This window comes from Salvelinus alpinus, chromosome 8, assembly GCF_045679555.1.
Source record: "Salvelinus alpinus chromosome 8, SLU_Salpinus.1, whole genome shotgun sequence".
Classification (NCBI taxonomy): domain Eukaryota; kingdom Metazoa; phylum Chordata; class Actinopteri; order Salmoniformes; family Salmonidae; genus Salvelinus; species Salvelinus alpinus.
This window is the reverse complement of record NC_092093.1, coordinates 24941717-24965460: the sequence shown is the minus strand read 5'-3', so window position 1 is coordinate 24965460 and position 23744 is coordinate 24941717. Positions and strand designations below refer to the sequence as shown.

Here is a 23744-nt window from a genome sequence, read left to right as displayed (position 1 = left end):
ACAGAAGATAGCCCTGTTTGGTAAAATAGCAAGAACAGCTCAAATAAACAAATAAAAACCACAGTCCATCATTACTTTTAAGACATGAAGGTCAGTCAATGTGGAAAATTAATACAATTTTGAAAGTTTCTTCAAGTGCAGTCGCAAAACCATCAAGCGATATGAGGAAACTGGCTCTCATGAGGACCACCACAGGAGAGGAAGACTCAGAGTTACCTCTGCTGCAGAGGATAAGTTCATTAGAATTACCAGCCTCAGAAATTGCATCCCAAATAAATGCTTCACGGTGTTCAAGTAACAGACACATCTCAACATCAACTGTTCAGAGGAGACTGCGTGAATCAGGCCTTCATGGACGAATTGCTGCAAAGAAACCACTACTAAAGGACACCAATAAGAAGAAAAGACAGGCCCAGAAACACAAGCAATGGACATTAGACCAGTGGAAATCTGTCCTTTGGTCTGATGAGCCCAATTTTGAGATTTTTGGTTCCAACTGCCGTGTCTTTGTGAGGTGAATGGATGATCTCCGCATGTGTGGTTCCCACCGTGAAGCATGGAGGAGGAGGTGTGATGGTTCTTTTCTGGTGACACTGTCAGTGATTTATTTAGAATTCAAGGCACACTTCACCAGCATGGCTACCACAGCATTCTGTAGCGATACGCCATCCCATCTGGTTTGTGCTTAGTGGGACTGTAATTTGCTTTTCAACAGGACAATGACCCAACACACCCCCAGGCTGTGTAAGGGCTATTTGAGTGATGGAGTGCTGCATAAGAAGACCTGGCCTCCACAATCACCCGACCTCAACCCAATTGAGATGGTTTGGGATGTGTTGGACCGCAGAGTGAAGGAACGGCAGCCAACAAGTGTTCAGAATATGTGGGAACTTCTTTAAGACTGTTGGAAAAGCATTCCAGGTGAAGCTGGTTGAGAGAATGCCAAGAGTGTGCAAAGCTGTCATCAAGGCAAAGGGTGGCTACTTTGACGATTTGTTTAATACTTTTTTGGTTATTACATGATTCCATATGTGTTATTTCATAGTTTTGATGTCTTCACTATTATTCTACAATGCAGAAAATATAAAAAATAAAGAAAAACCCTTGAATGAGTAGGTGTGTCCAAACTTTTGACTGCTACTGTATGTCATGAACATATCAGCATTATGTCCGTTTCTATATTTTCTAGGCTGTAAACAAGCAGATAAGTATATGTTTGGTAATGTACTTTTCTATATATTATGTATATTGACTTAATGTTGATATTACATCCATCTAGGCTGTGAACCGTCAGATCAGTCTAGAGCAGCAACTGGCCACTCTGAAGGAGAATGAGCAGGTTCTCCAGGCTCTGCAGGAGTCACTGACCCAGCTAGACCACACACTCACCTCCTACCTCACCGACCGCATAGACGCCTTCCAGCTACCGCAAGAGGCGCAGGTACACACATACAGACAGACAGATACACACACACACACACACACAAACTCATCTTCTGTCTGACCGACTACATTGACATTGGAGGACCTGAGCCCTAGGACCATACGTCAGGACTACCAGGCATGATGACTCCTTGCTGTCCCCAGTCCACCTGGCCTTGCTGCTATTCCAGTTTCAACTGTTCTGCCTGCGGTTATGGAACCGCCACCTGTCCCAGACCTGCTATTTTCAACTCTTAATGATCGGCTATGAAAAGCCAACTGAAAATTATTCATGATTATTATTTGACCATGCTTGTCACTTATGAATATTTTGAACATCTTGGCATAGTTCTGTTATAATCTCCACCCGGCACAGCCAGAAGAGGACTGGCCACCCCTCATAGCCTGGTTCCTCTCTAGGTTTCTTCCTAGGTTTTGGCCTTTCTAGGGAGTTTTTCCTAGCCACCGTGCTTCTACACCTGCATTGCTTGCTGTTTGGGGTTTTAGGCTGGGTTTCTGTACAGCACTTTGAGATATCAGCTGATGTACGAAGGGCTATATAAAATAAACTTGATTTGATTGACACCTCCCACAAACACATGTAGCGAATGCCAACAATTACTTCTTGGATGTCAGTTTAACCCCTGACCTCTAAACCCGTCTCCATCCTTTGCAGACCATCGGGGCAGAGATTGCGGCCCATGAGGTGACAGTGGAGGAGCTGAGGAGTAGGAACGTGGGTAATATGCCTCCTGCCACCCCAGAGGGCAAGGCTGCTCGCAGTGGAACCATGTTGGACCTGCTGCAGGTACTGACCCCTAGTGGACAGGGGGTGAAATTGTTCTCATTAAAGCCTGTAGGGATAACATAGGAGTTTATGATTTATTGAAAATGTTGTTGTCTCTGCAATTATTCTGGTTGGTCATTATGCTGTCTCTTCCGTCTTTCAGCGGAAGCTGCGAGAGATCTCCACTAAGTACCAGTTGTTCCAGAAGCCTGCTAACTTTGAGCAGCGCATGCTGGACTGTAAGAGGGTTCTAGATGGAGCCAAGGAAGAGCTGCACATTCTAGACATCAGGGAGGTGGAACCCCAACAGATCCAGGCCCACCTCATTGGCTGTATGGTGAGACCTAGAACTAAAACACTTTGAGAAGTCTCTTACAGGTGTGCATGTACATGCGCACACACACACACACACACACACACACACACACACACACACACACACACACACACACACACACACACACACACACACACACACACACACACACACACACACACACACACACGCACCCATTCTCCCTCACACTCCCTATCTGTCTCCTTAACCCTTCAGAAACTGTATAAGGTTCTGAGTGAGGTGAAGTTAGAGGTGGAGACAGTGATAAAGACAGGAAGACAGATCGTCCAGAAACAACAGACTGACAACCCCAGAGGCATGGATGAACAACTGACAGCACTTAAACTGCTCTACAACGACCTGGGAGCACAGGTAATACACACAGAAGTGACTATAGTAGTTTAACCTTAGGACATAACAGTCTGGTCTTCTCACTTGGTCAGCTGTGCCATCATGAATAGTTGCGTTCTTAAAATAAACAAGATACTTCTACCTAATTTCAAAATGATGAGGATATCGTCATTTTGACCAACCAAACAGCGAGCCCATCGTCTCTTCTTCTCTCTCCAGGTGACAGAGGGGAAGCAGGACCTGGAGAAGGCTCTGTCTTTGTCTCTGAGACTACATAAGGACAGCGCCGCCCTACAGGACTGGCTGACCACCAACCAGACCCTGCTGCAGCAGAAAAACTCCTCTGGAGACATGCCTGCTGATATAGATGCTGAGATCGCCTGGGCCAACGTGAGTCACGTGTGTGTGTGAGATGTGTGTTCACCGGGCTTGCTAGAATAGTTAGTTTGTTGAAATGTTTATTTGGCTTTTGTGTCTGTGTAGAGTGTGGGTGTGCAGAGGATTTGTGTTACGTTTGTATAACGTGTGTGTGTGTGCTCCCCCAGGGCATGCTGAAGGAGTCGGAGCATCGTAAGGCAGACCTGGCTGTGCTGATGGAGACCAGCGCTGGGCTGCAGGGGCTGGTGGAGGGGAGCGAGGGCCCTCTGGAAGACAAGCTGTGTGGCCTTAACGAAGGCTGGGGACAGGTCCGCACCTGGTCCGAGGACTGGCTGAGCACCGTTCTGGTGGGTTCACACTTCACTATCATAGAGACAGAATTAATAGAGAGGTAATCCGATCTAAAGTAATGGTTGAGTAAAGTAATGTGTACATGACAGCAAAAACATCATGTCAGAAGGGACATTTGGAGTAATTCCTGCATCTTGCCTCAGCACTCCGTTTCTCTAGAGAGAAATCAAGTCATTCACTAGAGAAATCAAGTCATTCACTAGAGAAATCAAGTCATTCACTAGAGAAATCAAGTCATTCACTAGAGAAAGCAAGTCATTCACTAGAGAAAGCAAGTCATTCACTAGAGAAATCGGAGATATCAAGTCAAGAACTATGTGGGATGCTGCGCTGAAGGGAGTTGGAGTTTTCATTAAGCAAATATTCAACCTAGTTCAATGCAGACACATGGTAATTAACTACAAGGATCCTAATCCATTGCGCCATTTTGTTGTGGCATAGAGATGGATCAGAGAGGAAGAGGCGAAGCGAGAGTCTGTCCAAAATAAGCCCAATGCGTTTCAATGGGTTTATTTTGGACCTAAGCTTATCACCTGCCTTCCCGCCTTTGGGAGAACAACTTCCATTGTTAGAGCATAGACATGAGCATCTCGTCATTATATACAGATCTCTGGACTGATACACTTTTACGTCTGTTACGTTAGGTTAGATACACACAGACCGCTTAGACCGCATGAGAGAGCAATGTACACAACACAACGACGAGAGGGACAGTTCGTGAAAGTATACCTTATTTACTTTGAAGAAGTAGTAAAATGATTTTGTCAGACAGCTCTGCAGCATACTTAGGCAGATTAGCTAAATAGGATGACTAAAGACATGGCCTGGCTAGCTGTCTGCTACTGCCTGAGAGGAGATCATTTTAAGGAATAAAAAAAGAATAAGGTAATCAAATAAAAATGAAGTAATATACACAACTGAAATATTTGGTTATTTATTAGTCATTTCCTATTTATCTATTGATGTTTATCCAATGTGGACCTGACCGAGACAATGGAATATTTTAAAATGTTTTGTCAATTGAATGTTCACTATTTTTAGCTTAGGAATTTCCATTAAAAAGCTCAAAAAGTATGATGACGTCATTATTTCATGATACATTTCATGTTTTAAATTATCAAAACCGAAATCGATTTTTTAATAATCGCACCAAAAACGGAACCGACCTCAAATTCGAATCGCTCAGCACTACCATCTTTCTACCTCCGTTCCCTACAGAGCCACCAGAACGAGGTGGAGATCTTTGATGAGAACCTGGCCCACATCAGCACCTGGCTGTACCAGACCCAGATCCACCTGGATGAGACGGAGAGACTGCCCACAGTGGAGAGGGAGATAGTAGTTAAGGTGATAGAGACTGCCCACAGTGGAGAGGGAGACAGTAGTTATGGTGATAGAGACTGCCCACAGTGGAGAGGGAGATAGTAGTTAAGGTGATAGAGACGGCCCACAGTGGAGAGGGAGATAGTAGTTAAGGTGATAGAAACTGCTCACAGTGGAGAGGGAGATAGTAGTTAAGGTGATAGAGACTGCCCACAGTGAAGAGGGAGATAGTAGTTAAGGTGATAGAGACTGCCCACAGTGGAGAGGGAGGTAGTAGTTAAGGTGATAGAGACAGAGAGACTGCCCACAGTGGAGAGGGAGACAGTAGTTAAGGTGATAGAGACAGCCCACAGTGGAGAGGGAGATAGTAGTTAAGGTGATAGAGACTGCCCACAGTGGAGAGGGAGATAGTAGTTAAGGTGATAGAGACAGAGAGACTGCCCACAGTGGAGTGTGAGATGGTAGTTAAGGTGATAGAGACGGCCCACAGTGGAGAGGGAGACAGTAGTTATGGTGATAGAGACTGCCCACAGTGGAGAGGGAGATAGTAGTTAAGGTGATAGAGACGGCCCACAATGGAGAGGGAGATAGTAGTTAAGGTGATAGAAACTGCTCACAGTGGAGAGGGAGATAGTAGTTAAGGTGATAGAGACTGCCCACAGTGAAGAGGGAGATAGTAGTTAAGGTGATAGAGACTGCCCACAGTGGAGAGGGAGGTAGTAGTTAAGGTGATAGAGACAGAGAGACTGCCCACAGTGGAGAGGGAGACAGTAGTTAAGGTGATAGAGACAGCCCACAGTGGAGAGGGAGATAGTAGTTAAGGTGATAGAGACTGCCCACAGTGGAGAGGGAGATAGTAGTTAAGGTGATAGAGACAGAGAGACTGCCCACACTGGAGAGACAGGAGAGGACAGGAAGGGAGACGGTAGGAGAGAGAGAGAGAGGAGAGGAAATGAGAGGAGGGGAAGGGAGATGGTAGGAGAGAGAGAGAGGAAAGGGGAGGAGGGGAAGGGAGATGGTAGGAGAGGGAGAGGAAAGGAGAGGAGGGGAAGGGAGACGGTAGGAGAGAGAGAGGAAAGGAGAGGAGGGGAAGGGAGACGGTAGGAGAGAGAGAGGAGAGGATGAAAGCATGGGGAGGGAACTGAAGGATGACAATTCAATATTGGTTGATTACAATTGAATTTTTATTAGAGCCTATTACCAGAGTTTAGGATATAATTAGCCTGGGGAAATAATAATTGGAGTAATAGCTATTGATGAACCTGTTAATGTATAAATAGTTTGATTGATGTGTGTGTAGACCCTGCTAGAGGAGCTGGATGACATCACTCTGAGAGTGGACAGTGTGAGAGACCAGGCCATCATCCTAATGACCAGTAGAGGTCCTGCCTGCAGAGACGTAGTAGAACCCAAACTGGCTGAACTCAACCGCAACTTTCACAAGGTCTCCCAATGCATCAAAGCTGCCAAGGTACAAATACCCTCACAACACTGTTTCACTGTGTTACAATCACAACTGTCTAGAGCTTTATCATGCAAACTGTAGATAGATACGTACAGTGGGGTAATTCTCTCTCTTTTGTTTCTGATACCCAGATGTCCACCACTCTGGAGCCTGGGACTGTGGATATGATTCAGCAGATACAACAGATCTCTCAGATTCCTCACCAGATCTCTCAGCTCCAACAGGACCAGATTGCTGAGCTCCAGCAGAGCCAGTCAGAGGAGGCCCTGAGCTCCAGCCTGATGCAGACCTTTGAGGGGGAACTAGAGGCAACACTCAGGGCCCTTGAGGACCAGCAGGACCCCACACACACCCTGGATGATGACAAGGTATATATTGTACAGACACACACACACACACACACACACACACACACACACACACACACACACACACACACACACACACACACACACACACACACACACACACACACACACACACACACACACACACACAAAGTGGTTAAGTTTATGACTGGTCAAACAAAGAACACAAAGTGCTGTAAGCTGTATACAGTGTCACAGACAAACAAGGGTGTGATTGGGCAGTCTGTCCTCAGAGTGTGTTATCAGGGACTTATTATTGTGTAATGCGGCTGAACAAATCACACCAGCCCAGACCAGGGTCAATGTCAGTCAGGAAGCAGAGTGTTTTTCTTACTCCTGTCTGTCGACCCTCGGCTCTCTGGAAAAGGACATCATTTAGGATTCTTCAAGCTATTTTTGGTTCGGATTCACAGTTTAATTAATTTTTTGTTTTTGATTATGGGCGTAATGTTCATTTTCTAACCCTGGAAAACCCTAGTTCAGTTGTTTGATTGGTTTTGATTGAAAGGGAGTCTTTGTTTCCATGACAATGTTCACTGTGACCCTGTGTGTTGACCGGTCAGATGGATGAGGAGAAGGCTGGCATGGAGGACCTGCTGAGGAGAGGAGAGGAGGTGCTGCTCCAGACTGCAGACGAGGGCCAGAGGGAGGGGCTGAGACTCCGGCTGCTCCGGCTGCAGGCGCAGTACACCACTCAGAGGGTGAGAGAGAATGATACACAATCTCTACACTAACTCAACAATCATGTAACATTTATATCCTAACACTGTAACCATACAATAATAGCATTAACAACAATATATCACACAGATTGAGGGAGTAAGAATAAAAACCCATTTAATTTACCAACTACATGTGAGAGACGGCATAGATACTCAATAATAAGATAAAGTGCATTGCAGCATTTCAGATGTAAATGTATTCCTGTCTCGTAGTATAGTAGAGATCTGTTTTAAGATCTGGAGGACCGGTGGCCTTGGCCATGTTATGCAGGCTCTCTGTTTGCGATTAATTACGCACAGTATGGCCTTGTCTGGTGTGTGCGTGTTTGTGTGTGTGTGTGTGAGTGGGTTTGTAATTGTGTTTGTGTGTGTCTAAATTCCTATCTTGTCTCTACAGGAGTTTAGGGTGCTGAGAGTGAGACAGGTGGAGGTCTCCATGGACGACGACTCTTCTTCAAACAGCTTCACAGAGCAGAGAGACAGACAGGACCTGACTGCAGAGGTGAGTCACATTCTATACTGAACAAAAATATAAACGCAACATGTAAAGTGTTTCTCCCATGTTTTATGAGCTGAAATAAAAGATCCCAGAAATTTTCCATACGCATGTTTACTTCCCTGTTAGTGAGAATTTCTCTTTTGCCAAGATAATCCATCCACCTGACAGGTGTGGCATATCAAGAAGCTGATTAAACAGCATGATCATTACACAGGTGCACCTTGTGCTGGGGACAATAAAAGACCACTCTAAAGTTTTGAGGGAGCGTGCAATTGGCATGCTGACTGCAGGAATGTCCACCAGAGCTGTTGGCAGGGAATTTAATGTTAATTCTCTACAATACGCTGCCTCCAACGTCATTTTTGATTTTTGGCAGTATGTCCAATAGAGGTCGACCGATTATGATTTTTCAACGCCGATACCGATTATTGGAGGGCCAAAAAAAATCCGATACCGATTAATCGGACAGTTTTTAAAATGTATTTGTAATAATGACAATTACAACAATACTGAATGAACACTTATTTTAACTTAATATAATACATCAATAAAATCAATTTAGCCTCAAATAAATAATGAAACATGTTCAATTTGGTTTAAATAATGCAAAAACAAAGTGTTGGAGAAGAAAGTAAAAGTGCAATATGTGCTATGTAAGAAAGCTAAAGTTTAAGTTCCTTGCTCAGAACATGAGAACATATGAAAGCTGGTGGTTCCTTTTAACATGAGTCTTCAATATTCCCAGGTAAGAAGTTTTAGGTTGTAGTTATTATAGGAATTATAAGACTATTTCTCTCTATACCATTTGCATTTCATTAACCTTTGACTATTGGATGTTCTTATAGGCACTTTAGTATTGCCAGTGTAACAGTATAGCTTCCATCCCTCTCCTCGCTCCTACCTGGGCTCGAACCAGGAACACAACGACAACAGCCACCCTCGAAGCAGCGTTACCCATGCAGAGCAAGGGGAATAACTACTCCAAGTCTCAGAGCGAGTGACGTTTGAAATGCTATTAGCGCGCACCCCGCTAACTAGCTAGCTATTTCACATCGGTTACACCAGCCTAATCTCGGGAGTTGATAGGCTTGAAGCACAGCGAAGAGCTTCTGGCAAAACGCAGGAAAGTGCTGTTTGAATGAATGCTTACGAGCCTGCTGGTGCCTACCATCGCTCAGTCAGACTGCTCTGTCAAATCATAGACTTAGTTATAACATAATAACACACAGAAATACGAGCCTTAGGTCATTAATATGGTCGAATCCGGAAACTATCATCTCAAAAACAAAACGTTTATTCTTTCAGTGAAATACGGAACCGTTCCGTATTTTATCTAACGGGTGGCATCCATAAGTCTAAATATTCCTGTTACATTGCACAACCTTCAATGTTATGTCATAATTACGTAAAATTCTGGCAAATTAGGCGGCCCAAACTGTTGCGTATACACTGACTCTGCGTGCAATGAACGCAAGAGATGTGACACAATTTCACCTGGTTAATATTGCCTGCTAACCTGGATTTCTTTTAGCTAAATATGCAGGTTTAAAAATATATACTTCTGTGTATTGATTTTAAGAAAGGCATTGCTGTTTATGGTTAAGTACACATTGGAGCAATGATACGCACCGCATCGATTATATGCAACGCAGGACACGCTAGATAAACCAGTAATATCATCAACCATGTGTCGTTAACTAGTGATTATGATTGATTGATTGATTGTTTTTTATAAGATAAGTTTAATGCTAGCTAGCAACTTACCTTTGCTTCTACTGCATTCGTGTAACAGGCAGGCTCCTCGTGGAGTGCAATGTAATCAGGTGGTTAGAGCGTTGGACTAGTTAACTGTAAGGTTGCAAGATTGAATCCCCCGAGCTGACAAGGTAAAAATCTGTCGTCCTGCCCCTGAACGAGGCAGTTAACCCACCCACTAGGCCGTCATTGAAAATAAGAATTTGTTCTTAACTCACTTGCCTAGTTAAATAAAGATTAAATAAAGGTGTAAAAAATTGTTATGAAAACTTGAAATCGGCCCTAATTAATCGGCCATTCCGATTAATCGGTCGATCTCTAATGTCCAACCAGCTTCACAACTGCAGACCATGTGTAACTACACCAGTCCAGGACCTCCACGTCCGGCTTCTTCACCTGCGGGATGGTCTGAGACAAGCCACCCGATGATGAAAATGTGGGTTTGCACAACAGAGGAATTTCTGCACAAACTGTCAGAAACCGTTTCAGGAAAGATCATCTGTATGCTCGTCGTTCCTACCAGGGTCTTGACCTGACTGCAGTTCAACGTCTTAACCGACTTCATAGGGCAAATGCTCACCTTCGATGGCCACTGTGCTCTTCACGGATGAATGCCCCATGGTGGCTGTGGGGTTGTGGTATGGGCAGGCATAAGCTCCAGACAATGAACACAATTGCATTTTATCAATGGAAATTTGAATGCACAGAGATACCGTTATGAGATCCTGAGGCCCATTGTCGTGCCATTCATCCGCTGCCATCACCTCATGTTTCAGCATGATAATACACGGACCCATGTCGCAAGGATCTGAACACAATTCCTGGAAGCTGAAAATGTCCTAGTTCTTCCATGGCCTGCATACTCACCAGACATGTCACCCTTTGAGCATGTTTGGGATGCTCTGGATCGACGTGTACGACAGCGTGTTCCAGTTCCCACCAAATATCCATCTTCACACAGCCATTGAAGAGGAGTGGGACAACATTCCACAGGCCACAATCAACAGCCTGATCAACTCTATGCGAAGGAGATGTGTTGCACTGCATGAGGCAAATGGTGATACCTTTTTTGTAAGGTATCTGTGACCATATCTGTATTCCCAGTCGTGAAGTCAATAGATTAGGACCTAATTAATTTATTTCCATTGACTTATTTCCTTATACGAACTGTAACTCAGCAAAGTCTTAGAAATTGTTGCACGTTGGGTTTAACATTTTTGTTCAGTGTATCACTAGTATTACACATCACCTATTATCTTATTCACTATGTCCTTTTAATGACCTTGTTTTGTTGTGTGACGTATTTATGACAGTCAAATTAAATGTGATATCAAAATGTTGACATTTGATGCTTCCCACAGACTCATGTTGTTGTGTTACCTACCTTAGTTGAATGTACTGGTTGTAAGTCGTTCTAAGAGTGTCTGCTAAATGTAATTGCAAAATGTCTGATTCACACACGATTTACTTCTTCTAACATAATATCGTCTCTTGCCAGCAGATGGAGCCAGAGGACAGGGTGCCCTCTCTCAGTCCCTCAGACTACCTGCTGAATATCAACAAGGTTCTGCTGGCCATGGCCGACAACGAACTGCTGCTCAACTCCTCCGAGCTCAGCAGTGGTCTCTATGAAGACTTCTCCAGCCAGGAGGACACACTGAGGGTGAGAGAGGGAGGGAGGAGGGGAAAGGGGGTAGGGATGAGGGGAGAGATAGGTCCTGTAGGTCTGAACGGATACCTCTCACTCTTTTACTTACGTGTCCCCCCTCCTCTCTCCTCCCTCTCTCTCTTGTCCCCCTCTCTCTCCTACCCCTCTCCTCCTTCTCTCTCTCCCAGAGTATAAAGGAGAGTCTGGAGTGTGTGGGGGAGCAGGTGACGGTGATCCATGAGCGCCAGCCTGATGCCATCCTGGAGGCGTCGCAGAGAGAGGTGGCACAGATAGGAGACGCCCTCACCCAGCTCAACGCAGAGTGGGACCGCCTCAACCGCATGTACAACCACCGCAAAGGGTGGGTGACTCACGGTCAACATTGTTACATAGTACCTGTCAGGTGTTCATACACAATGAGCACTAAAGAGCATAAGGAAAAAGAAATGGGAAACAAAATGCTAATTGTAGCATCACAATAAAGGGAAGAAGAGCAGCCGTAGTCTTTGGTGGTCCCGTATTGCATGTGAGAGGATATGTTTGTCGCCTCGAATACGGGCACTTAGATGTAGCTTGATGTAACTCTGATCACTGATCCGTCAGTGTCAGCCACACACACACACACACAGAGAATGACGTCACTAAGTCATGATCTTGTCTCCATCCTGTCTCTGTACTAGTCTGTCAGGGAGTTTCATCCCCCACTGACCTAGCATGTGTACAGAGTAAATGTCAGTTATCAGATATTGACCACAGACAAGAGAGGATGGAGAGATATGCCAGGGCACGACACATTGTTTCCTTAGCTAGCTAGCTACATGCCGAATGTATCTGAAATTACATGATCAATTGATGTTTACTGGTCATGAAAAGAATTCCTTTACTTGCTGTATAAGTCTGATGATAGAGCTAAGTGTGGAATAATCGGAAATGTGTCGTTCTGACTATCCTCTTCAAGACGTGACGATATTAAAACCAAAATGTTTAAATATTTATTTAACAATCCCTTGAAAATGGGTCTCTGCCCCACAGCAGCCAAATCGAACGCACTACAGCGTATTGTGACATTTTATTGATAATGACCTATTCTATCTTTATATAGAGATGGTGGTAGTTCATTGTGAGGTTCATTGGTATTTTCTCCGGTCATTCCCTGGCGTCCCACACATATGTTACTGTTTAATGGAAGTCAGGAACGGGGCAACGTTTTTCCTTCTCCTTTCTCTTTATTGGAAAAATAAGGAATTTCCCAGTGGAAACAACCTAATTCTGATTCCGGATTGATTCCAGAATCCACCCACCAACACCCACAAAAGGAATAATGAATTAATTGTTTAAAAAAACTAAACACGGGCATTGGATAGCATGAATCGATTTATTAATCACTTTATTTATTCATTATTGTTACAGTTATGATATATATCATGTTATTTCTATTTATATCGTTTTTTAATGACCATTTTCATTATTTTATTTCACTTAGTCCTGCATGTTGGATCTCAGAGCCAAAGATTTTCACTGTACCCTGGTAGTACACAATATCAGGTTTCCGATAATCACACCTGCAACCCTTTACATGTGACTATTAAACACTCTGAATCAGAATCTGAATAAAGGCAAATCACCTGGAGGGATGGTATTTGTTCTCAGGTCTATTTAAAATGTGGGAATCAATTAGTTCCACTATTGCTCAATGGTTAATACAAGTGTTCTTCCAATGGTTCATTTGGGAGAAATGTGAATACAGTACTAATTTAGCTTTTATTTAAAAAAAACGCCACCCAGTGTTCTCACTATCGTCCCCTATCTTTGATAAACACAGATATTAAACTGTTTTTCCAAATGTTGTCGTCCCGTCTCGAGACTTACTTACCCAAATTGTTCCACACGGAACAAAGCGGGTTTAAAAAGCATTTATCCTCAGATAACCGACTATTACGTACAGTATCTTACATGCTTCATCAGAAACAACAGCTCCCTGGGCTGTGGTGTCTCGCCATGCAGAAAAAGCTTTTGATAGACCAGAGATATGACCATTCTCGTCTGTCTTGGAACATATGGGAATTGGCTCATTTAAATGTATTAAAATACTATTTACCAATCCCACAGCCATAGTAACAACAGGCAATACCTGCTCTGCTCCGTCCGTTCAGAATCACTAGAAGCCGCAGACAAGGATCCAATTTCGCCTTTGCTATTCTTATTATCCATGGAACTCCTGCCCCAGGTAATTTGTCAATAGAAGGAAATAAGACCTATTTCCCTCAAATCTACTGATCACTTCATCTCATTATATGCAGAGGATATTGTACTATATCTAGACAATGTATTTCAATCACTCCCAAATGCATTAAAGTTCATAGATAAATTCAACTTCATCTTAAGTTATAAAATGTATCTAACCAAATCAGCCCTACTGCCTCTCAAGACCCCGATGGAGGACTCCATCTCTACGTATGAATCCCAATCGTTTCCCATTTAAAGTATTTGGGAGTAGATATAGTTCCTTCCTTAGATAAAACCATTACCAGAACATTTAACAGAACAATCAATTCAATCTGACCTCAGTAGATGGAATAATATCCAAGTTGCTTTAACCGGCAGAATATCTATTGTCAAAATGAATATATTGCCACTGTTGAATTTCTGTAGTTCAAAGCTTCCCATGGCTCCCCCTTCTGGCTATTGGGATCAAATTCATAGTGCTGTTTCTGGGTGGGAAGGGAGGATGTGGGCAGGTGGATTGGGACTAAGGGGGGGTTGGGGTTATCTTTTGTATGCATTTCTATAAAAAAAATTGTACCTATAACCACCTCTCTGAAAATAATGACAAAACTAAATAAAAAGTTAGTCACGTCAGGCAACCCCAGTTCATAACATGAACCCCAGTTCATAACATGAACCCCTGTTCATAATCCTTAAACAGTTCTTGTGCTAAAATTGTGTCAGCCATAAAGTGAGAGGATCCCTACTACAGAAATGTATTTGGGAGAGGTCCTCATTCAGTCCATTATGAGGGAATTACAACTCACAATAGATTCCATAATAATAGAGGCTACAGCCATATCAGGACTTTAACAGATGAACAGATTCCAGATGTACTAGTTTCCACCCTAATGGTTAAGGTTAGGGGTTGGTCTAGGTAAAACTAGTTTCCACCCTAATGGTTAAGGTTAGGGGTTGGTCTGGGTAAAACTAGTTTCCACCCTAATGGTTAAGGTAAGGTTAGGGGTTGGTCTAGGTAAAACTAGTTTCCACCCTAATGGTTAAGGTTAGGGGTTGGTCTAGGTAAAACTAGTTTCCACCCTAATGGTTAAGGTTAGGGGTTGGTCTAGGTAAAACTAGTTTCCACCCTAATGGTTAAGGTTAGGGGTTGGTCTAGGTAAAACTAGTTTCCACCCTAATGGTTAAGGTTAGGGGTTGGTCTGGGTAAAACTAGTTTCCACCCTAATGGTTAAGGTTAGGGGTTGGTCTAGGTAAAACTAGTTTCCACCCTAATGGTTAAGGTTAGGGGTTGGTCTGGGTAAAACTAGTTTCCACCCTAATGGTTAAGGTAAGGTTAGGGGTTGGTCTAGGTAAAACTAGTTTCCACCCTAATGGTTAAGGTTAGGGGTTGGTCTGGGTAAAGTTAGTTTCCACTCTAATGGTTAAGGTTAGTGGTTGGACTAGTTCAACTCAACTGATTCAATATCTGCTGTCCCTTGTCTGTCTGTAGGAGTTTTGACCGTGCGGTGGAGGAGTGGAGACAGTTCCATTGTGACCTGAACGACCTGAGCCAGTGGCTGACCGACATAGAACAGGTGCTCACTGAGGGAACAGGACCTGATGGACAACTGGACCAGGACACAGCCAGGACACACCAGGAGGTGTGTGTGTGTGTGTGTGTGTGTGTGTGTGTGTGTGTGTGTGTGTGTGTGTGTGTGTGTGTGTGTGTGTGTGTGTGTGTGTGTGTGTGTGTGTGTGTGTGTGTGTGTGTGTGTGTGTGTGTGTGTGTGTGTGTGTGTGTGTGTGTGTGAGAGAGAAATAGAAATGGAGTGTGTGTATAACTCACTCACTTCAATGAGAACTCTGACATGTTTTATTTATGATAAACACAATTATTTCCATAATCTGAATACGATCAAACAAATCAGACCAGTATGTTTACGTTAGCAACTGATGCGGTTGGGGAGTTTTGCTGAGAGAAAATGTATGTCTTTGAATGTGAACGATACGGCTTCTCTTCTTAATTATCCAGCACTTTTCACGCTCTGTCGTTCATTACAGTAGAGGAAGAGGGAACGAGAGAGGGAGGGAGGGAGAGAATGAAAAACAAGGAGATTAACATTTGTATTGCTAATATTATATAGTATCTCTACAACTAACATCATCATAATTATCTGTAGGATGCGTGAAACAGCTAGCTTGCTTGTTACCGTTAGAGTCCAATCTATCCAATACCTATAGTTGCAATCCAATATTCATACCAGCTAATTTCCAATTGAGTCATTCTGTTGATTAATACAACTTTTTTTCCTAGTGTTATGTTGATCAGTAAGCCCCTCTCTCTTCCCTATAGGAGCTGGAGGAGGGTCTAGCCAGTCATGTTGATCAGTAAGCCCCTCTCTCTTCCCTATAGGAGCTGGAGGAGGGTCTAGCCAGTCACATGCCTGTCCTGGCCGGGTTGAGCCAGACAGGGGAGAGGATTATTGGACAGCTGTCGGCCCCTGACGGGCCCCTGATGGAGAACAAGCTGGAGGCCCTGGGACAGCGCTGCAGGGCCGTGCAAAGACAGGTGCTGGACAGACAGCGCAGGTAACCACGGAAACGAACACCATGGAAACGAAGCACAGTCGCCCTAAAAATAGTACCGTTTTTTAAGGGTGATATGAAGGGCATTTCGGGCCTCAAAAATTGTGTCCAATGGAAAAAGCATGTTTGAAATATTTTTGTATGTTTATATGAGGAGGATTAACTAGACTGTTACTGTTACTATGGTGCAGATATGCGCCAATAAAATGTTTATCCATTTTTCCAAATGTATGAATATTTTCTGCATCAATGTCCTAGGCTGTAATGTTTGATATCAGCATGATGGATCAGTATACAAATATATCCTAAACGTTAGGATTAGGCCTACACACGGCAGCCGTAGAGAAATACATCTCAATCTGTCTGTGTGTGTGTGTTTGAATGTGTGTTTGTACCTGTGTATGTGTGTGTGTTTGTACCTGTGTATGTGTGTGTGTTTGTATGTGTGTGTGTTTGTACCTGTGTATGTGTGTGCAGGCTGGCTGGAGGTGACCCTGCCTTATCAGAGCTGGTGAGGCGTAGTGGAGACCTGGCTCTGTGGCTGCAGGAGGCTGAGTGTGCTGTGAGCTCTCTTCCCGTCACCGCTACCGACAAGAACCTCAAAGAACTCAAGGTAAGGCTCAGGGCCAGAACCTGTTGCCCCCCTAATCCACATCTTTTCCAACCCCTTCATTCACCCCTTAATAATCCCATTACCCTCTTTTCATCTCCCTGTTACTTCTCTTTCATCTCTCCCTAACCCTCCTTCACCTCTCATCTCTCCCTAACCCTCCTTCACCTCTTTCATCTCTCCCTAACCCTCCTTCACCTCTTTCATCTCTCCCTAACCCTCCTTCACCTCTTTCATCTCTCCCTAACCCTCCTTCACCTCTTTCATCTCTCCCTAACCCTCCTTCACCTCTTTCATCTCTCCCTAACCCTCCTTCACCTCTTTCATTCTCTCCCTAACCCTCCGACACCTCTTTCATCTCTCCCTAACCCTCCGCCACCTCTTTCATTCTCTCCCTAACCCTCCGCCACCTCTTTCATCTCTCCCTAACACTCCTTCACCTCTCTTTCAACTCTCCCTAACCCTCCACCACCTCTTTCATTCTCTCCCTGACCCTCCTTCACCTCCCTTTCATCTCTCCCTAACCCTCCGCCATCTCTTTCATTCTCTCCCTGACCCTCCTTCTTCTCTCTTTCATCTCCCTAACCCTCCTTCACCTCCCTTTCATCTCTCCCTAACCCTCCTTCACCTCTCTTTCATCTCTCCCTAACCCTCCTTCACCTCTCTTTCATCTCTCCCTAACCTTCCTTCACCTCTCATCTCTCCCTAACCCTCCTTCACCTCTCTTTCATCTCTCCCTAACCCTCCGCCACCTCTTTCATTCTCTCCCTGACCCTCCTTCACCTCCCTTTCATCTCTCCCTAACCCTCCGCCATCTCTTTCATTCTCTCCCTAACCCTCCTTCACCTCTCTTTCATCTCTCCCTAACCCTCCTTCACCTCTCTTTCATCTCTCCCTAACCCTCCTTCACCTCTCTTTCATCTCTCCCTAACCCTTCCTTCACCTCCCTTTCATCTCTCCCTAACCCTCCTTCACCTCTATTTCATCTCTCCCTAACCCTCCTTCACCTCTCTTTCATCTCTCCCTAACCCTCCTTCACCTCTCATCTCTCCCTAACCCTCCTTCACCTCTCTTTCACCTCTCCTTCACCTCTCTTTCATCTCTCCCTAACCCTCCTTCGCCTCTCTTTCATCTCTCCTTCACCTCTCTTTCATCTCTCCCTAACCCTCCTTCACCTCTCATCTCTCCCTAACCCTCCTTCACCTCTCTTTCATCTCTCCCTAACCCTCCTTCACCTCCCTTTCATCTCTCCCTAACCCTCCTTCACCTCTCTTTCATCTCTCCCTAACCCTCCTTCACCTCTCTTTCATCTCTCCCCAACCTTCCTTCAACTCTCATCTCTCCCTAACCATCCTTCACCTCCCTTTCATCTCTCCCTAACCCTCCTTCACCTCTCCTTCACCTCTCCCTAACCCTCCTTCACCTCTATTTCATCTCTCCCTAACCCTCCTTCACCTCTATTTCATCTCTCCCTAACCCTCCTTCACCTCTCATCTCTCCCTAACCCTCCTTCACCTCTCTTTCATCTCTCCCTAACCCTTCCTTCACCTCCCTTTCATCTCTCCCTAACCCTCCTTCACCTCTATTTCATCTCTCCCTAACCCTCCTTCACCTCTCTTTCATCTCTCCCTAACCCTCCTTCACCTCTCTTTCATCTCTCCCTAACCCTCCTTCACCTCTATTTCATCTCGCCCTAACCCTCCTTCACCTCTCTTTCATCTCTCCCTAACCCTCCTTCACCTCTCATCTCTCCCTAACCCTCCTTCACCTCTCTTTCACCTCTCCCTAACCCTCCTTCACCTCTCTTTCATCTCTCCCTAACCCTCCTTCACCTCTATTTCATCTCTCTCTAACCCTCCTTCACCTCTATTTCATCTCTCCCTAACCCTCCTTCACCTCTCTTTCATCTCTCCCTAACCCTCCTTCACCTCTATTTCATCTCGCCCTAACCCTCCTTCACCTCTCTTTCATCTCTCCCTAACCCTCCTTCACCTCTCATCTCTCCCTAACCCTCCTTCACCTCTTTCACCTCTCCTTCACCTCTCTTTCATCTCTCCCTAACCCTCCTTCACCTCTCTTTCATCTCTCCCTAACCCTCCTTCACCTCTCTTTCATCTCTCCCTAACCCTCCTTCGCCTCTCTTTCATCTCTCCTTCACCTCTCTTTCATCTCTCCCTAACCATCCTTCACCTCTCATCTCTCCCTAACCCTCCTTCACCTCTCTTTCATCTCTCCCTAACCCTCCTTCACCTCTCTTTCATCTCTCCCTAACCCTCCTTCACCTCTCTTTCACCTATCTCACTCTAGGCCCTGGCTGAGGAGATGGACGCACAGAACGAGCGTCTTGGTTGGCTGAACAAGAACGGCCCCCAGATTCTGGCCAATCAGAGTGTGAGTCCTCAGGAGAGAGATCAGCACAGGAGCAAACTCAGCACCATCAACCTCAACTGGAGCAAGGTGAGAAGGACCTATTCAACCTACATTTCCTAATGAACCTAATGCAACTAAGTAGCCTTAATGTCAACTTAAACTGGAGAAAAGAGAGTAACAATAAAAAAGTGCCAATGGAAATTGACAATCTCTCTCCTTTACCTTCTCTCCATTCCTTGTCTGTCTCTGTCTGTCTGTCTGTCTCTTTGTCTCTGATTTCCTTCCTCCCTGCTTCTCCTCTAGGTGACTCAAGAGTTGTTAGATAAAGTAGGAGAGGTGGAGGGGAACCTACAGAGTCATGGTCAGTTCCAGGACAAGATGAACAGAATGACCGACTGGGTTCAGGTCACACACCAGAGCCTCAGTGGGAGAGGTGTAAGCCCTGCAGAGAGCCAGGTAATATATGCACACACAGCACGTTGGCTAAACACGCTAAATTGAAGATGCTTGGGCAGAACCTTAAATCCAGTGTTTTATTGTACTTTGTTAACAAGGTCTCTTTATTTGATTGGACTATAACTGTCTCCTTTAGATGGAGACATTCAGCCACTCATTTCTGTCTGTCTGTCTCTATGTCCGTCTGTCTCTCTCTGTGTTGTAGGTTCTGGCAGCAGCTATGAGGGAGCGTAAGAGAGAGCTAGAGGAACTGTTGGCCCGCTCCATAGAACTACAAAGACGACAACAGCTGCTTCCCCTGGAGAAGGTCTGCTTTGCTTTGGCCAACAACAAGCATAACACAGTTGCATCAACACATAATGAACACAAAATACCCCATGAAACAACACTACAACAACTACACGTTTGTTAAACTGTAGTCACAATCGACTGTAACTCCAAGTGAAGACAGATGTATGTGCTCTCCTGTGCCCCCTGTGTGTAGAGTAAGGTAGAGCAGCTGGCGGCAGACTGGAAGGCTCTGGACGGAAGGCTGAAGGAATCTCAACACCCACCTATGTTGTCTCCATTGCAACATCCTGTTTCTTCTCCATGGAACCACCATGTCGCCCAACAACAACAACTCTCAGGTAACTTAACCAAAATTATGAATTACTAGTTACTACTTTATAACATTCCTATCTGTTTTTAACAACAGAATTTGTAATCTGGCAATGGCAAAACTGAATATAAATAAACATTGGATTGAATCAAATTGGCCTCTCTCCACCTCCCTCCTCCCCTGTGTCCATCCCCAGTGTCAGTGGTCCCATCGGCAGTACAGATGGCCAGTCTGATGAGTGAGGACCGGCACCACCAGACCCCCCGCAGCCCAGAGCTGGTGGCCCCCACAGATCTGAACGAGACAGCCACAGAGCTGGCTGACTGGCTGCTGCTCATCACACAGATGCTCAAGTCCAACATCGTTACTGTAGGGGACACAGACGAGATACGCACCACCATGGGACGCCTACAGGTGTGTGGGGGAATTAATGGGGACTGGTGATGACTTTAGTCACTGAGAGTGTGGTTACCTGTGGCATATACTGTAACTTGCCATGAACATTGAGTGAGTCTGTGTATGTAGGTAAACCTCTGTAGCATAAACCTGGGAGTCATGTTTGGAATAGTATTTGCACCTGTGGTTGTGGTTACTGTAATATGTTCATGTAAAAAGGACTTTATAATAAATATTCTGTCCAGGTGACTAAAAGTGACCTGGAGCAGCGTCACCCCCAGCTGGAGGACATCTTCACTCTGGCCCAGAACATAAAGAACAAGACCTCCAACCTGGACGTACGCACCTCCATCACTGAGAAACGTATGTACCGTATGCTCATAGGAGAAAGCAGGAAGGTACACCTCACCTACCCAACCTTGAATTCAAGCTAACAACCCACAACTAGGGCTGTTGCGGTGACCGTATTACTGCCACAACGGCGGTCACGAGTCATGACAGCAGTCAAATTCCACGTGACCATTTAGTCAGGGTAATTAGGCTTCTCCAAGCTCTGATGCTGCTGATGGTCATTAGTAGCCTACCAAACTTGCTAACTGCCTGCTACTCAGCACTCTTGTCCCTCTAATTACTCTGACATCAATGCAAATGTAATCAAAAATCACTTCACGAGAGCCCATGAGCTAATGTTGCGCAACATGTCTATAGGCTATACAATTAATTGCGTGAGAAAACAGAGTGATGGCCTCTATTAAAAAGAGGATCCCATCAGCTTTCTATAGGCTAGGCCTATTGTATTTATTTCATTTCTCAACTTTCTAATATGAAGCACATTGCTTCTCTTTACAACAGGAGTATAGCCTACCTGGCTGGCATAAAAATTAACCACGGTAAAAGTGTCCTCCATTCGCTATTTAAGTGCATAAATGACATATATTTTTTTCCCCCTGCCCCTGTTTCGAGACAGGTGCATGATAATGGTCCATTCTATATCAAAACAAATTTCACACATATATTATTAAGCATATGTAAAGACAAGACTAAATCAAGAAGTGTCATTGGTGACAATATTAGCCTATCACTTGAATGATATATGATCACTTGTGAATGATGCCCATCGCATGCTTTTTTTGCGACTTTTTCAAATCATAGTCACACACCTCATGTAGCCTAGCCCATAGGCCTATATGTTTTTGATAAGGTTTGTATCACAACTAAAGTGGCCAAATAACTTCTTAAAATGAAGCGCATGAATCTGTTTTACAATGGGTGTAGAGCCTCACTGGCATACATACGCAGCGCGTGAGTTTCAAGTTTGGGGAAGAACATTTTCAATGTAAAAATGCACCTTTATAATAAAAGCTTTACATGCATAATCACACTTTTGATAATGGTGTTTTTCTGCTAATGGAATATTCATGCTTATAGCCTACTGCAGTGTGCGCATTGCTGTGCTTATAATGTGAAGAAATAGCCTAATAGTTTATCAACATTTTAAGCTAAACATTCTCATCTGTCATGTCAGGCTCATTGCTTAAAACAGGTTTTTTGATGCTAGTGGTTGTATTAATTTGGGCTCTATCGCATCCCACAGCTGTCCCAGACGGTTTGGAATATTTATTTCTCGCACAGAATAGAATATGTCAACTTTTGTACTATGGGGGATAGTAGATTGACATAGGCTAGGGATTTTTCTGTTGGTTAGGCTTACTCATCTTGTTGGCTGACGAAAAGTAAATGTTGACAATTCTTCCAATATGTGCCTTGGAATTCGATAAGGTTGCATCCCCAATGTGTCTGTCTTCACTTGTAGCCTGTGTGAAAGACCCGGTCACGTGACGGAGAGCCATGTGAGTGAGAGGTGCTTCGGCACACAGCCCAAGGACCACTGGCCGCAAAGGCATGGATTTAGGGAGCATTACGGCCACACAAAGGGGATGCAGCCGGGAAATTTGAGGCATTATCACGTGCTTGTCAAATTGTGAATGAGAGACTAATGAAGTGTGTACAGCCTGCGCAGAGCTCATGCCTTTCATGTAACTTTTTTCAAATCATCATTAGAGTCACATCATGCAGCCTTAGAATGTATAAAACATCTAAATAAATAGCCCAACATTTGTATCACAACTAAAGTTACATAACTCTAAATTAAGCATATAGGAGTACCTGTTTCTTTGTTAACACCTCAACACAGAATAGATGCATGTGTGCACTCCCTCAAATCATTTGGAGAAAATATCCTTTCTATTTTATTCAGCTTTGATCAATTGTATTCTTAATAATAATACTAATACTATAAAATAATATGAAACAATGCCACGGAATTCTAAGTAAATCTTGTCTGCTAAATGAACTAGTGTCGCCCACAGCCATTTGGCATAGCCAGATCAGGACCTAACATAACGACAACTCAGAGTATGCTATTCTTTTCTTCTGAAATAGACTACATTTTCTTCTTATCATGTTTGTTTAGACCTGTCTAAAATAAGTAATGGATTTATTGTGATGGTGTAGGCTATATTACATGGATTTATTAGACTTTTTAAAATGTAGATGTTCCAAAGGTCTGCATCAGTGGCTTGTAGGCTAATGCTTGGAAGCCAGGAGATGCTTAATGTGTTTATGTTAATTAACGGTTATTTGCTTGACAATCACCGGCTGACAAAATGTCATGACTGCCACAACCCTACCCACAACCATTACTTTCTATCTGGTAATATTACCACCACTATTTATCTTTCTCCCTCCATCTCTCTCACTGCAGTAGAGAAGGTGCATAGCCAATGGGACAACACGCAGCACGGCGTAGAGGCACGGCTCCAGCAGCTGGACAGTATGATTGGCCACAGCGACCAGTGGGAGGAGCAGAGGCAGGAGGTGAAGGCTCTGATTGGTCAGAACGAGGGGCGCCTGCACAACCTACTGCAGCTCTCCAGGGAACCCCTGACCAAACAGCTCAGTGACAACAAGGTGAGAGATACACTGACCCTTCACCTTTGAACTACTGACCCCCTGCTCCATTAGCCAGATGGGAGTAGCCCCTAACCACTGATAAAAGGTCCGATATTTTTCATTATGTTAATCGTTAAGGTTAGGATTGGGTAGTAATCTGAT

At 44.3% G+C, this 23744-nt stretch overlaps 1 protein-coding gene across 6 annotated transcripts in view; it reads left to right on the top strand.

Annotated features, from left to right (window-relative positions):
• The window catches only part of utrn (utrophin), a 364756-nt gene that overhangs the window by 111102 nt on the left and 229910 nt on the right, over window positions 1-23744 (top strand). For 3 of the 6 annotated variants that reach the window (XM_071413075.1, XM_071413077.1, XM_071413074.1), the window contains 23 exons: window positions 1280-1441; window positions 2099-2230; window positions 2373-2546; window positions 2763-2918; window positions 3117-3287; window positions 3443-3622; window positions 4845-4973; window positions 6250-6420; window positions 6546-6782; window positions 7346-7483; window positions 7902-8006; window positions 11257-11421; window positions 11595-11767; window positions 15122-15272; window positions 16025-16200; window positions 16675-16810; window positions 19115-19264; window positions 19481-19633; window positions 19839-19940; window positions 20118-20262; window positions 20431-20648; window positions 20876-20993; window positions 23395-23600. In XM_071413075.1, the coding sequence (XP_071269176.1) occupies window positions 1280-1441; window positions 2099-2230; window positions 2373-2546; window positions 2763-2918; window positions 3117-3287; window positions 3443-3622; window positions 4845-4973; window positions 6250-6420; window positions 6546-6782; window positions 7346-7483; window positions 7902-8006; window positions 11257-11421; window positions 11595-11767; window positions 15122-15272; window positions 16025-16200; window positions 16675-16810; window positions 19115-19264; window positions 19481-19633; window positions 19839-19940; window positions 20118-20262; window positions 20431-20648; window positions 20876-20993; window positions 23395-23600 (3648 nt within the window). Of the gene's footprint in view, window positions 1-1279; window positions 1442-2098; window positions 2231-2372; window positions 2547-2762; window positions 2919-3116; window positions 3288-3442; window positions 3623-4844; window positions 4974-5764; window positions 5815-6249; window positions 6421-6545; window positions 6783-7345; window positions 7484-7901; window positions 8007-11256; window positions 11422-11594; window positions 11768-15121; window positions 15273-15964; window positions 16201-16674; window positions 16811-19114; window positions 19265-19480; window positions 19634-19838; window positions 19941-20117; window positions 20263-20430; window positions 20649-20875; window positions 20994-23394; window positions 23601-23744 lie in introns of those variants that run through there. The other 3 variants (XM_071413076.1, XM_071413078.1, XM_071413080.1) reach the window with 3 other exon arrangements.